Below are 15116 nucleotides of genomic sequence, written 5' to 3'. Positions count from 1 at the left end.
GCCATCTGTCCACCAGCTGAAGCTCAACAGAAGATGGGTGTTGCAACAGGACAATGACCCAAAGCATAGAAGTAAATCAACAACAGAATGGCTTAAACAGAAGAAAATACGCCTTCTGGAGTGGCCCAGTCAGAGTCCTGACATCAACCTGATTGAGATTCTGTGGCATGACCTCAAGAAAGCGATTCACACCAGACATCCCAAGAATATTGCTGAACTGAAACAGTTCTGTAAAGAGGAATGGTCAAGAATTACTCCTGACCGTTGTGCACGTCTGATCTGCAACTACAGGAAACGTTTGGTTGAAGTTATTGCTGCCAAAGGAGGTTCAACCAGTTATTAAATCCAAGGGTTCACATACTTTTTCCACCTGCACTGTAAATGTTTACATGGTGTGTTCAATAAAAACATGGTAACATTTAATTCTTTGTGTGTTATTAGTTTAAGCAGACTGTGATTGTCTATTGTTGTGACTTAGAAATCCATATCATTCCAAAGGGTTCACATACTTTTTCCACCTGCACTGTGAATGTTTACATGGTGTGTTCAATAAAAACATGGTAACATTTAATTCTTTGTGTGTTATTAGTTTAAGCAGACTGCGATTGTCTATTGTTGTGACTTAGATGAAGATCAGATCACATTTTATGACCAATTTGTGCAGAAATCCATATCATTCCAAAGGGTTCACATACTTTTTCTTGCAACTAATTATATATATATATATATATATATATATATATACACATACATACACACACACCCCTTTACAATTAGGCTTTAAAGGGGTCTTGTAGATTATGTAATACCCTCTGTATAATGGAATGTGTGCAGAGATCTTGAGAAATGTGAAGAATCATTTTATTAGTCTATTTTGTGGTCTCCGGGTAGCTGTGGCTTTTCAATAGAAGGTGAAAAATGCAGACAAGTGACAAAGGAACACAACCCTCTGCAAATTAAAAGACACAGGATATTAATATCCAAGAAGAAAGGAGACATTACCTTTAACTCTTCTTCAAGCTCAGCTGCCTTTCGTTCTAATGCTCTTCTTTCCTATGGAAAGAGATGGCCCAGTAACAGTTATGGTGTAATTCTGCTTATATACAGATGTAACAGTCTTTAACTTGACAAAGGCCTCATGCACATAGGAGATTTCTACAGAAGGAAGAAAGAAAACTGTGGCATGCACATGGCTGGTATCAGTATTTGCAGATCTGCGGACTGCAAAACACATAGGGTTGTGTACATGAGGCCTTATAATGGGTTAACTACAGAGAGGATGTAGAATGTCATAAGCAGCTTTTCTAATATTTAACAGAAAAAAAAAAATACATACAAATCTCTCGAGCTCCAGCAAGGCAGGTCTCTCTGCGTGTCTCTCCTGTCGCTGGAAAACAGAGACAAACAGTTAAAGGGACACTTCCATAATTTTAATTTTAAATCACACATTAAAGAGGGGCCTGTCACATCCTCAAAGAAATAACTGGCTACATACGTGATATCAGTAAAGAGTAAGTGACCGGCAACCTGATAATTCCCTGCTACAGCACCAGCAGTGAACGATCAGAGGAGATATAGAAACATAGAATGTGTCGGCAGATAAGAACCATTTGGCCCATCTAGTCTGCCCAATATACTGAATACTATGAATAGCCCCCGGCCCTATCTTATATGAAGGATGGCCTTATGCCTATCTCATGCATGCTTAAACCCCTTCACTGTATTTGCAGCTACCACTTCTGCAGGAAGGCTATTCCATGCATCCACTACTCTCTCAGTAAAGTAATACTTCCTGATATTACTTTTAACCCTTTGCCCCACTAATTTAAAACTATGTCCTCTTGTAGCAGTTTTTCTTCTATTAAATATTTTCTCCTCTTCTACCTTGTTGATGACTGCAAAGCGATGCAGCTAGCTGTATTCCTGTAGGACAGGTCTTCTTCATCACCCTACATGTACTATTTCTGTATAAAAATGGGTGGATGGTTTTCTCGATATCATTTCTTGAAGCTGCTCCATGTATACCACACCTCTCTCTCTCTCTCTGTGCTTTTAGCCCAGCACAAACGCTCACTTAACACCATTTGTCAGACCAGGGAGGAGTGAGGGGCGGTGAATCAATTAGAGCATCACCCTCCCCTATGCTATCCTGGTAGTTTGACAATGCACTGCTCCGCTGTCTGCATATATTTCTAGGCCTATGAAGAAATCCGTAGAGCTGTCACTCAGTCACTTCAGTCTTACTAGTCAGGTTATCTTGCAAGTAAACTGAAGATTACTTTACTCCCCCATTCAGAGCTTTTATCGCAGATAACTGGTATCCAGGAAAATTTTCTGCATTTCATTTCTAATGGCACTGATGAAATAAAATGAGTACAGATGGGGAAAAAAAAAATAAAACATGCAAAAATTCTAAAAAGAATATGGGGGTCATTTATTAAGCTGAAATACGCCTATATTATGCGTATGTCAGGCGCAGATTGCGGCACAACCTGTGACTTTTCCGCATGCTCACGCCAGGTTTAAAATTGTGGGCATGGAGTGTTTCAGGCATAGAAAAAGTTCTGAATGTAAGACAGCAAGAAAGCAGTCTTACATTTAGAAGCGGTGGTGGATACGCCAGTTATGAAGAGGCCAGAGCCTCTTCATAACTTTGGCGGAACCACCGATAGCTTAGGGCTTTATTAACCCTTTCATGACTGGGCCTAAAAAAAAAGGCCTAAATGTCCAGGCAATTTTTATTGATTTTGTGCATGTGGTGATTTAGTGAGCCTAATTTGTTTAACTACCAAAATCATTTTTGCGGTGTTTTTGACACTTAGGACTTATTAGCATGTTTTTTTCATAGATTTCCACCCCCCCCCCCCTTTTTAGGTTTAATTTGGGGAAGCCCACTAATTCTTATTAAAAAGTATATCTTTTTTTAATTATAGCTTTTTATTTCTTCAATATTAAAACTGACACAATAATTAATTATTGCAATGGGTTCCCTATTTTGTGACGATAGTTTTTGATATATAACATGTATGGGTTTGAGTGAACACTATGACTATTGTGATGCTTTTTTTATTTGTATTTTTATTTTATACTATATTTTATTTTAGGTACATATGTCCCCCAGGAGATCATTAAAAGACCTCTGGAGGACTCAGACTTTTTTTTTTTTACTTGCACTGTTTCCACTGTAACTGGGGCATCCACAGGAGCCCCAGTTACAGAGGAAAACAGCCCCCTGTGGGGGCATTACACACAGGCAGAGCTGACCAGACCCTGCAGCTCTGATCCTGCCCAGAGACAGCCGGAGGTCATGTGACCGCGTGGACTAATAGAGGAAGCAGTGAGCTGCTGCCGGCAACAAAGAAGGCAAGAGCAGTAATAATGCGCTCCCGTCTTCTCCTCAGGGTCCCCGCTGTATCTTACAGCCAGGACCCGACCTGCTTCTGCTAGATTGCAGGAGCTTTAATGTACAGCGCTGGGGTTAAAGGGCTGCCTGTCTACACGGTCTATGTGCAGATAGGACATATAGTCAGTGGGCAGTCGTCAAGGGGTTAAGACCGGTGTCAAACACTGATCTTAATAAATGTGCCCCTATGTTTTCTATGAACACTGAGCTTTAAGAAAATGTTCTTTTTCTGATAGAAATGGTCCCTTTAATGTATGATTCTTCACTGTGAAATATTCTATTCACCTATACCAAGATTACTGGGAGGATGGGGGACAACACTTTTTATTTTATTCTTTTAACGCAATCACTTAGTTTTGCCAGACTGCAGATCATGAAGCCGTCCAGTGCATGAGACAGACACCAGAAATGGCGTCTCACACTATTAATGAGAATGATTTACATGGAGTATTCCAAACATGCCCGGAATGGTGTGTAATTATCGGTATGTCATCAATCATGTGATGTTATTCTGAATACACCAGCATAACGCGAATAGGTAGGTGCCCAAGGAAATACCTGTGTGACCCGTTCCAGCTCCAGCTTTAACTGGGTGAGTTTCAGTTCTGCCTCTTGAAGCTGTTCTCTCATCGACTCATTTTCAGACATTAAATCTTCATATAACTGTGGAATGAACAGGCAGATTTCTACCATCACATCGCATGGCAACACCATGCTTTAAAAAACTAAAACAACATTATTCCTAAGACATCACTTATCTAATTTGGCCCCCATATGTTAATTTTCTATGAGGTCTTAGGGTAGCTGCCCTCCATGTTGTCTATGGTACCTGTAGTTAGGAAATTATAACACTGTTCCACTACACCAGGGATGCGCAACCTGCGGCCCTCCAGCTGTTGTAAAACTACAACTCCCATATGCCTTGCTGTAGGCTGTCCAGGCATGCTGGGAGTTGTAGTTTTCCAACAGCTGGAGGGCTGCAGGTTGGGCATCCCTGCACTACACGGATGAATCAAGATCATATTTCCATTACTTATGGAGGTAAGAAATGTGACAATCCCTGAACTTTCTGGCTGACAATCCTGCGGGATATCTAGCTGTGTCCACAGGGATGCAATGATAATATGCATAATAACTCAAGCTTCCACTAGGATCTCTGTGAATCGGGAGTTGCAAAGAAGAGCTGAACATACCTTTTTGTAATCTTTGTCAGACTCATCCTTGTGCCTTGGAAAAGAGTATGTCCCCGATCTGAATGGCAAAATACTGTTTAAGCTTTCCGTTACCCTGCAATCAGTAAACCCATTGTAATGTGATGAATATACGGCACACACAATGCACATTTCTGGTGGGGAACTCATCAAGCCTTCTCTGCCTGAAAAGTGGGGCCAAAAGGCAAAGATTTTTGCGCAAGCCCCATTTTGAATACAAGTTTCCCAGTATGTGAAGCACAATCCACTTTTCTAAACACATGAGCAGGGCATGAACAGAGGAGGTGGGGGAAGGGGGCGCTACATGGGACAATAGTAAAGAATATTTATGCCAGGTACGCCTGAATTTAATTTTTTTGTTTGAGATGCACAAATCCCCAGAGATGCACCCAAATTATTAAGAGGCTTAATAGTCTTGGTACATCTCAAGCCAGGGCAAACTAGATCAAGACTGGTGTAAGAAATGCCAGCCTTGATAAACTCCCCCAAAATGTTAGTCAGTAAGGTGGTTATACAGACTAGATGAACAATGACTGAACCAGATGACTGAGGTGGAAACAAAACGGTCGACTAATGTCTATGGGGGGTGTTCCAGGTCAGCTAGCCCATTCCTGTGTGCTAATGGTAGATAAGCATCCACCTGAAGTGTTTTGTGACACCTTATTGCTTTCTCCCTACTGAAAATACATGCATGCTCAGCCAAGCATCCATGTGAATGAAAAATAGCTGATGGCTGTATGAGTGTTTGGCCAACAGCTATGTAAGGTACATGGCTGCCTTCACAATAGTCTACTGAAGTTGGTGAGACCTGACGAGGCAAGGCCTTTAAGGTTTATTTAATAGAAAGAATAACTAGGAAGTGTCATACTTGCCTGTGCCCAGATGTGTCATTGTGGTTTACCACCTCTGTGTCCTCATTCTCTGTAACCTGTAAAACCAAACTAATATAATTATGTGCAGTCAGCAAAACGCATATGTAAAGAATAATAAAACCACCATGTCTTCCTTTTGGCAATATCAGTAGGCGACTCAGAGCTCTGCACCTTTAAGGAGTCAATGTAAATAATATAGAAAATACAAGTCTTTGCTTCATGCACGTTGATAATATGTTAAAGATTATTAAAAAAAAAAAAAAAAAAAAGTGCTGCTTTAAAGGGGTTGTCCTGTTTCCCATATTGAGGATTTTCCCTCAGGATAATTAGCTGCGATCTCTTCAACCAGCTGATCGGTGGGGGTGTTGGCATATTGATGACCTATCCTGAGGACAACCCCTTTAAAGGCACTTTGTCACCAGAAAATTCACTGTCAAATAAGGCACAATGCCTAGCAGGGCTGGTTAGTTAAATGTAATGATACCTTTCACTTAGGGCACGACCACACGGTCATCTGGTAATAACCAGAGAGGAAGAGCCCACGGCCTGTGTGAGTGCAGTGTCGCGAAGGAATGGTCATCTGGTAATAACCAGAGAGGAAGAGCCCACAGCCTGTGTGAGTGCAGCAGAGATGGCAGCTTCAACAGTGCGATGTACGGGTAATTATTAATGCAAACCATTTTCTTCCACTGGGCAGAACAAAGAATGGGTTTTGTCAAAAGCCCAGGGAACCCCTTTAACTGCACGTAGTCCAAGCTCAGCTGAACCATGACTGGCAACCCACGAGGACCTGTCCGCTAAAGCCTTCTCATCAATAGTTTCAGGGTGAGGATATTAGCACAGAATGTGCACTACACAGTAACTCCTCTTGCTGACTGGGAAACACCCACTGTTCTGGAATGCAAACAAACTCAATGGTGAGGATATTTCATCTAGAGTCGCTATGTACAAGGAACTATACAGAAAATTACCAGTACAAAAGAAGCAAGCACAAATCTCATCAGATAAGAGCCCAGGCACTACAGCAAGGACAACAACTGCTGACCCAAGTAATGACAAGTGAAAGTAACATATGCCTAATGCTGATCCTGAAAGAGCAGCGGTCACCTCGGCTGACATGTAACTACTTACACTTGCCAAGTCTGCCTTTGATTATCCAGGACTACAATGTGTCCGGCAACCTTTTATCTCCTAACCAAGAACCGGGAACCAGGCCCTGAACACTGCGAGGGAAAATATTAACAGAATAAAGTTGGAGCATGTCTAGTAGACCACTTAAGCACCATTATACATTTGTCTTTAAAGGGGTTGCTTTACATTTTTCAAACCAGAACCTGGATCCAAATACTTTTGTAATTGTATGTAATCAAAAATGTATTACAGCCAGAGTTATTCAATAAAACATTTGTATAGCGCCACCTGTTTGCTCTCACGGAGATGGAAGCACATGCTCAGTTCCACCTATGCCACCAGCTGCAGCAGAAAGAAAATGCCCCTTCAGAAAGGACACGCCTCCTAAACTGCCAGCTTAAAGAAATCTAGTAGAACAATTGGGAGCAATTAATGTGGAGACCTCTGGATCCATGTGAGGTACAGGGCTGGTTCTATGTTTGTTAGAAAGAGACTCATGTACTATATGATAGCGATTTTTTTATTTTATTTATTTTTTAAACATTACCCATAACTCTTTTAAAGGGGTTGTCCTGGTTCAGAGCTGAACCCGGACATACCCATAATTTCACCCAGGCTGCCCCCTGACTTGAGGATCAGAGCAGTTCTCCCTTGCTCTTATTTACTATAACACACTGCCGGGCGGAGGCCTCCGCCCAGCAGTGTGTTCGGTGACATCACCGGCTCTGATAGGCATGCTTTAGCGCTGCCCTGGCTGTTTTTCAGGCTAGGGCAGCGCTATAGCCCACCCATCAGTCTCGGTGACGTCACCGGGCTCACTGCTGGGCAGAAGCCTCCACCTGGCAGCCCTATGGAGAGCCCGGTACATCACCGGAAACTCCACAAAATGCCTTTGCCCTGCACGATTTAGCGCAGGGCAAAGGAGAGCATCGGAGCATGAAATGCTCTTGTCAGGCGGGCTGCCTGGGAGAAATTCTGGGTATGTCCGGGTTCAGCTCTGAACCTGGACAACCCCTTTAATGAGGCTCTACTGCAATCTGATCTTTATTTCTGCTGTTAGATCAGGCAACTTAAATGTGGCCATTAGGGCTGCAACATTACTCGATGTAATAGACACAAAAAAAATCCTCGACGCTGTTTTCCTGCATAGAGGATTCGTTTTGATCATGCGACCATGGAGCATGAGTGACGTAAAGCCCACCACTCACCGCTCGGTGGTCTCCTGTCGGCACTGCACTGTCCTGGCAGGCACACATCGTCAGCATGCGCTGCCTGATGCTGTGTGACGTCAGGTCCCAGTGCATGTTGGGAAGAAGAAGACAGTGCGGTCCTTCTCCTGCGGAGTCCATATCGGCCAGCCGCGCAAACTGCCAGGAAAGGCAAGTATTACAGTTGTCATTTATCAAGCAGCGGTCCGAATCTGCTGGGGGGGGGGTGAGGTTGCTCATGGCGCTTGGGAAGTGAGGGACATAGCAAGGAGGGACTGATGGCGCTGGGGGAGTGGGGGACATGATGGCATGGAAGGGCTGATGGCAGTGGGGGACATTATAGCATGGAGGGGCTGATGGCAGAGGACTGATGACAAATTTTTTATTTGTTTTTTTCTTATTAGAGAACTCGATTAATCGTTGGATTAAATCGAGAAAATACTTGATTACTAAAACAAAAATCGATAGCTGCAGTCCTAGTGGCCATGGGAGGAAAAAATAAAAATAAAAAAAATTGGCACAATGTTGTAGTTTTAGTCCAAACTGACCGAAGGTGGGGCAACACAAGTGGGGAGGGAGAACAGAAGCAGGCAAGGCCAGCAATACCATGATGCCAAACTGCCCCAGCAGAACCAGATACCACAGTGAAGCACAAAATACTGCCGCTTGTCCCGCAGTATAGTACTGCATCATCCTCCTGAGGATGACAATACAGTTGAATTCAGGAGGTCACCTGTGGCCGCTGGCCAGGTACATAAGTGCCTGATGCTGCTACATTATTTAGTGCTGAGTGCATCAAATCTTTATGTACCTGGCTGGCGGCCATGAGGAGGCTTTGGGTGGCCTTCTAAGCATTAGCCCAACGGGAAACCTACCCTGTAGGGTCTATGGCCAGTTCGCCCATGGAAAAGCATAACAAGCTTTCAACTGTAATAAATAAAAAAAAAAAGTCCTCTGTGTGTAGATGTTATGGTTACATACATGTAATGGTGCCCCCCCTGGTGCTCTTCTTGATTCCCTATCAAAATACCCACCTAATGAGTCCAGTTCTGCTGGAAAGAAGCCACAAGAGTATTGGGGCAATGGGACCAAGCTACTGAACATGCATGACTACGGTCACTAAATACATAAGAATTTAACAAATATCTATACACATGAGCATATTTTATACATCGAAAAATTATTCTGTTCTGCCTGATCTAACAGGAAATTCATATCTACAACTGAGTGTACATGGGAGCCAACTGAGCGCCTGATAAAACAACTGCTTCCACACAGCTTCTGAATTCACAGGAACCTCCTGCTTTTCTGCAAGTGTGATTTATCTCTTATTAGCTTTTTGAGTTCCCTAGAAGAATATAAATACTGTGAAGTAAGGGACAGAAGGGGGCCACCCCCTGCTTCTGAGAGAAATTCATCTACCTATGCAGCTAAAACAGAGAATAATATGGCTGAAAAAGACTTTAGGGAAACCAAACAACTGTTCCTTCAGTTATGATTGTACATACAACCATTATGCAAACTTTTTTTTTTTTTTTAAACGCTCAGGTACGCTTTACATTTATGCCTCTCAACATTGGTATAACAGGCATGTTCTTTTATTAATGGGATTGAGTGTTTCTAAGAAAATAGAAGACCCATTACTTAACCGCTCTGCTCCTCTCTGCTGATCTGTATTTGGCTGCAGCAGTGATGTGCATTTATATCCACATAACTGCTACAGCCATTTACTGGAAATATACAGTCACTGCATATAAGAAGACAGATACCTGCATGTAGAACCACAATGACAGTGACATGGCAAGGAGCGTGGTGGAATAAACAGGTAAGGCTACTTTCACACTAGAGTTTTTCAATTCCACTATTGAGATCAGTCATAGGATCTCAATAGCGGATGAAAACGCTTTAGTTTAATCCCCATTCATTGTCAATGGGGACAAAACTGAACTGAATGAAACGGAATGCACTAAAATGCATCCCATGCAGTTTGGTTGCGCTCCCATCGCGGACAGAATAATGCTGTAAGCAGAGTTTTACACAATGTAAGTCAATGGAGACAGATCAGTTTTCTCTGACACAATAGAAAATGGATTGACTTTCAATGGTGTTCATGACGGACCCGTCATGGCTATAAAAGACATAATACAACCGGATCCGTTCATGACTGATGCATGCAGTTGTATTATTGTAACAGAAGCCTTTTTGAAGAGCCATGGTGGACCTGCAAAAAAACGCTAGTGTGAAAGTAGCCTAAGTAATGGGTTGAGCAAAGGTTGAAAGGACCCCATATACATTAGAGCAGCGGCCAACTGTCAAAATCAGGTTCGTACAGCATTTATTTACTGTGTGAGGCCAGTTTTACAACAGATTAGCAAGAATTTACCCCTATATTTGCTGATTGCAGCTCTTTCCTCCATCTCCTTCGGTCCCTTGTTGCCAAATGGTTTGAGTTTTCTGTTTCTCGATCTTCTTTGCCAACACTTTCAAATGCTACAGTAGGAAATTGGGGAGTTAATAAACTATACAATTTTCTATTAGGAGTTGTGTTCAGGACCCTCATCATTTGGCCATTTTTACCGAATTGACATCCATCTGAGATGCACCATCTATATACATTGCCTCAATGCAGCAATAAAAAGATAACAATTAGACAGTAAATGTTATTTTTATGTCAATAGTGCTACGTGTAAATCAACCAGTCCTAAGTAACAGAAACTGGCTTTACTGGTCAAAACTAGTATATTTATTCTAGCTTCCAACTAGAATAAAAATTCTAGTTGCAAGCCCTGCCATGAGAGGCAACACGTGGCCAGCAGTTGGGGCAGTGTGTCGCTCCACAGCAAAGGCAGGATTGAAGTGCTCACCACCAGGCCTCCATACTCAAACCAGACCATCACTGCTTTCCAAACAGAACCTGGATTGGTGGCTAAAGATAAAGTTCCAGTCCTTTGCAGTTCAGGTTTCTCCTTCATGACACCCCTGCAAATGAAGGCGACGGTGGCTAGCTGTCAATGGCAGGACACGTAATGGGAACTGTGGCACCAAATTTGCTTCCGCAAAGTGTCTAGAAATAGACCGGGCAGAGAAAGGGTGTATAATGAAGGTGCCGCCTGTGTCTGGATGGTGGACAATAAAACTGTGGGAGCTGCTCGTGCTTGTCTGATCAAACAATCCTCTCTACTGTTGGCCTGTCTTGGCTGCTTAGAGTATGTTCACCGTGTGAGCATGCCCTCAACATCTAACTGCTAGGCCAGAACAGCCTAGATGGCAGGCCATTCAGCGAAACTACCATCCTGCTTCCCTCATTCTAATGATGTGCCCCCTCTCAAAGTCTGTCAACTGGGCAAAATGTCTTTGAGAGCGTCGTAGTGGCATGCCTCGCAGTCAATGATCTCTCACCTAAAGAAACACTACCTATTTTTTGTAGGGCAGCGGGGAGAAGCACTTTTACGCCCTCTTGTTGCACCTGTGATCATTTAAAATCTGCATAACTGTCTGACGAGTTCTGCACCAATCCGACATTTTGATCCGGGTGCGTTAATTTTTTGTTAATGAGTTTAAGAAATCAACCTTCAAATCTCAGACCTTCAAAAGGGGAAGATAAGAAACGTAATATCTTATTAAAGAATTATGCTTCTATATGTTTTATCAGGCTGCATTGCTCTTAGCAGCTTTTACCATTGATATCTACAGAGAGAAGTAAGGGGGGAGGCCGCTGGATGACACAAACTGCAGTTTCTTAACTCTGCTACACTTTTGACTCTACTACATGTGAAACTCGAAAAATTTGAATATGGTGCAAAGGTCCATTTCAGTAATGCAAATTAAAAGGAATTTCAATAATGCAGCTTAAAATTTGAATTTTGTGAAAAGGTTCAATATTCTAGGCTTAAAGTGTCACACTCTAGTCAGCTAATTAATCCATACCCCCTGAGCAAAGGGTACTTCATAAGCTGTATGCCATAGACATCCAAATTATACCAAATAAAGGCTTGAAATATCTCGCTTGGCATGTAATGAATCTATCTCATATGTTAGTTTCACCTTTTAAGTTGCATTACTGAAATAAATGAACTTTGCACAATATTCTAATTTTTCGAGTTTCATCAGTATATGTAGTAGGATAAGGATCTACCAATATTCAGAGTGAGGTAATAAATCACTCACTAGCTGGCAGCAGCCCCCTCATCTCTTCATAGACTTGTGTGCAAACCTGGATTTACTCAAGCTGAATGAGCGGCCGATTGTTGGGAAGGAAATGTTCCTTCCCGAGAGTTGGCTGCTCGTTCAGTGAAGGAGACCGCTGTATTTACATGCAGCGATCTCCTTCACTGTATGAGGACAAGGGATCACTATTGCTATCCCTCATGCTCATACAGAATAATGGTTTCTGAGCAGCATGAGAAGCCATGATTGGTGGTACCAGCATGAACAAGAGGATCACCCAATGAACGAACGTTTCGCTCTTTCATCAGCGGCACATTTACATGGCAGGAACAGTCCCACCCTTGTTCTAGTAAAGTATATAAAAAAATATTACATTGTGTAATGAAGAACTAAATGGTGATATTATATAACCTTTCTTTGTTGGAGAATTCACAGTATTTACAGGTGCGACAGTGTCCGTGTTCAGTGCTAGCCGAGATCTTCGGACCAGATCCTGTTCCAAATGCACAAAGGGAAGAATAAATCAATATAGAGCTTTATTCAGAAACTTCCTATACATATTCAAGTGCTATGAGCTCTTCACCTTAAGTGTATAGTCAGATTAATAAAATATAAGTATATACGCAGTCTGTCAATTGACAATGAAAGTGTACACATCCAGTGCCTGTGAATGCACTGTATGGACACATAGTAGCACCATTTGGTACAGTTGCCAAGACCTGTCTCTGGGAAGTGGATGCAGAATTGTGAGCACATTCAGAGCCTACAACAATTTACAGAGAGCCATAGAACCCCTATTGAAAAGTCCATTTTTCCACTGAGCCCGAAAGCGATCACTGTGTGTCAGGTGTCAGCAACTTCCAGCACTCCGACTGTTGGGAAACTACAACTGGAGTGTCAAAGGTTTCTGAGATGTAAGGTGAATGCTAATACTGATCAGCATGCTTAAAGAATATGGACAATCTTTGAGTTTTTAATTAATGAGCAGAGCAACCAAAACATAAAACCTGATGAAAAAGATGATAGAACAAAGATCTGAGATTTCAGTACTGACCATATTTTCTTCAGTCTGCTCCTTGTCTTTATCATCTCTCAGTTCAATGGACTGGATATCCACAGACTTCCCTAGCGTCTTCTCAGCTTCCTTCAGGTCAGTGAGAGTGACACCCTAATGAGGCAGAATATTTTATATTATCTATAAAGTATACATATTAATAATACATATAAGTTCTATACACACACTATGTACATTATGGAGAATGCAATAAACAAAAAATAAGGGACTTCTAGACTTACCACCTAACTCGGAGATTACAGTCTAGAACAGGGTTTCTCAACTCCGGTCCTCGGGACCCACCTACCAGTCATGTCTTCAGGATTTCCTTAGTATTGAGCAGGTGATATAATTAGTGTCCGTGCATCAGGACTTATCACAGGTATTCATTCTGTGGGATATTCTCAAATCCTGACCAGTAGGTGGATCCCGAGGACCAGAGTTGAGAAACCCTGGTCTAGAAGGTCGGTTTAAAATTATAGACAAATTCACAGAACATATCCTGTAAGCAAGTTCCGTGCTTAAGAAAAATCCGGTTCTACAGAAAACACCCATGTCCACACACTGTGGCCCCTGCAACAGTATGCAGAATAAGGGCTGTGGCTCTCTGATGAGTACCATGGGAACCAAAGGGACATAGAGGCACACAGTGCTTTGCAGAAAGCCATAACTCCTTTGTTCTAGATATTACTGGGGGTAGTCCCCTCTGATGAGAGATCAGGAATAGCGCTATACCGACAATTCTATAAGAAGGCTCCTGGTCCGATCACCCCCAGATTGTAGATTGGCTCTAGACAAGCTGTTTTGGTGGCATGGCCAGAACTAGACAGTTCACTTCACTGCACTTTATAGTGAGCCCCCGGCAATTGCAAACGTTCATTAGGGCAACCATATATGTCCTGTTTTTTTTTTGTTTTGTTTTTTGGGGGGGTGGGGCGGCTAAAACAAGCACATTTTACTACAAGTTGTGATTTTGCAGTTCGGTTTTTGACTGTGCATCTTGAACAGGTGAGGCACACAGTTTCACCAGTACCTGCCCGTGTCAATTTACTGTAAAACAGCGTAGAAGAAACTGCTACATGTACGGGGGGCAGCTTCAGGCCTCTTTCAGATGGATGATCGTAAGGGATGGAATGCATGTGGAGTGGGCAGTTTTTCCAGCAGACCCATTCACTGAACGAACGAACTGAGTCTTTCAGGAAAAACAGAAACAGACAAGAATAGACCATGAAGCGATTTTCTCTACATAGACGGATGGTCCATGCAGAAAATCAATAGTGAAGATTCCCATATAATTAAATGGGTCAGTGTGGGTGCTGGCTGGTGTAAACGCTGACAGTACCCGAATGATAAAACTACCCATATAAAATCAGTAGCCGCCCAGCGAAGTAAATAGCTGGGCGGCGCTTCAAACGGCAGTTGGGGGGGAGCTGGCTGGGCGCAAGTGGAGATGAAACGCCGCCCCTTGGGCAGAAAGAAGACGATTCTACCAGGTTATAAAACATCAGTTTACTGTATTTATAAGGTGGACAGGGGGTATACTTATATGATTTTAATACACTTTAGAAGACCTGTACAGTCATATATAAACCTAAATATGCTTATTGGGACTGTCAGTGTCCCTTTAAGGGAAGGAGGGAGTATTTTGCCTTATTGCAGATTTTATGTAAAAGCAATATAAAAAATATGGAGTGGAAGAAATAAGTCTGGACTTTTACCTGAGTAGATCGCCTTGACTGCCTCATGAGCCGAGAGCGGGCTTTTCTTTGAGACTCGGATTCTTCATCACGTACAGGTGTTTGATACGACCTGATAAAAATACCAAGAATAATTACAATTAATAATTTATTCTAGTCCACAGTGAATGATCCCATCCCCGTGTCTACATTTAGAGAATTAAAGGGGTGATCTCATCAGAGACTACTTCTTGCAGATTGAAGCCACCACAGTGATCTGCTGATTGCAGAGGGTTCTGCTGGAGGAGCCAAGGCTAGTATTTTTCCCCATAGAGGTCATTACATGGTGACTATTCAGATGAATGTCTGTACAGTGGTCCCTCAAGATACAATG

General features: G+C 42.4%; 1 protein-coding gene across 5 annotated transcripts in view; it reads right to left on the bottom strand.

Moving 5' to 3' along the window:
* The window catches only part of PPP1R12C (protein phosphatase 1 regulatory subunit 12C), a 94880-nt gene that overhangs the window by 2834 nt on the left and 76930 nt on the right, over nucleotides 1-15116 (bottom strand). For 4 of the 5 annotated variants that reach the window (XM_040432532.1, XM_040432518.1, XM_040432547.1 and 1 more), the window contains 9 exons: nucleotides 14765-14855; nucleotides 13047-13160; nucleotides 12404-12485; nucleotides 10209-10315; nucleotides 5487-5542; nucleotides 4597-4690; nucleotides 3962-4066; nucleotides 1337-1387; nucleotides 1003-1053 (listed from right to left, as the gene is read on the bottom strand). In XM_040432532.1, coding sequence (XP_040288466.1) covers nucleotides 1003-1053; nucleotides 1337-1387; nucleotides 3962-4066; nucleotides 4597-4690; nucleotides 5487-5542; nucleotides 10209-10315; nucleotides 12404-12485; nucleotides 13047-13160; nucleotides 14765-14855 — 751 coding nt within the window. The remainder of the gene's footprint in view (nucleotides 1-1002; nucleotides 1054-1336; nucleotides 1388-3961; nucleotides 4067-4596; nucleotides 4691-5486; nucleotides 5543-10208; nucleotides 10316-12403; nucleotides 12486-13046; nucleotides 13161-14764; nucleotides 14856-15116) is intronic. The other variant, XM_040432525.1, reaches the window with a different exon arrangement.

The sequence above is a fragment of the Bufo bufo genome, chromosome 1 (assembly GCF_905171765.1).
Source record: "Bufo bufo chromosome 1, aBufBuf1.1, whole genome shotgun sequence".
In the NCBI taxonomy this organism is placed as follows: domain Eukaryota; kingdom Metazoa; phylum Chordata; class Amphibia; order Anura; family Bufonidae; genus Bufo; species Bufo bufo.
Note: the sequence above shows the minus strand (reverse complement) of the source record. Positions and strands in the feature narration are given on the sequence as shown.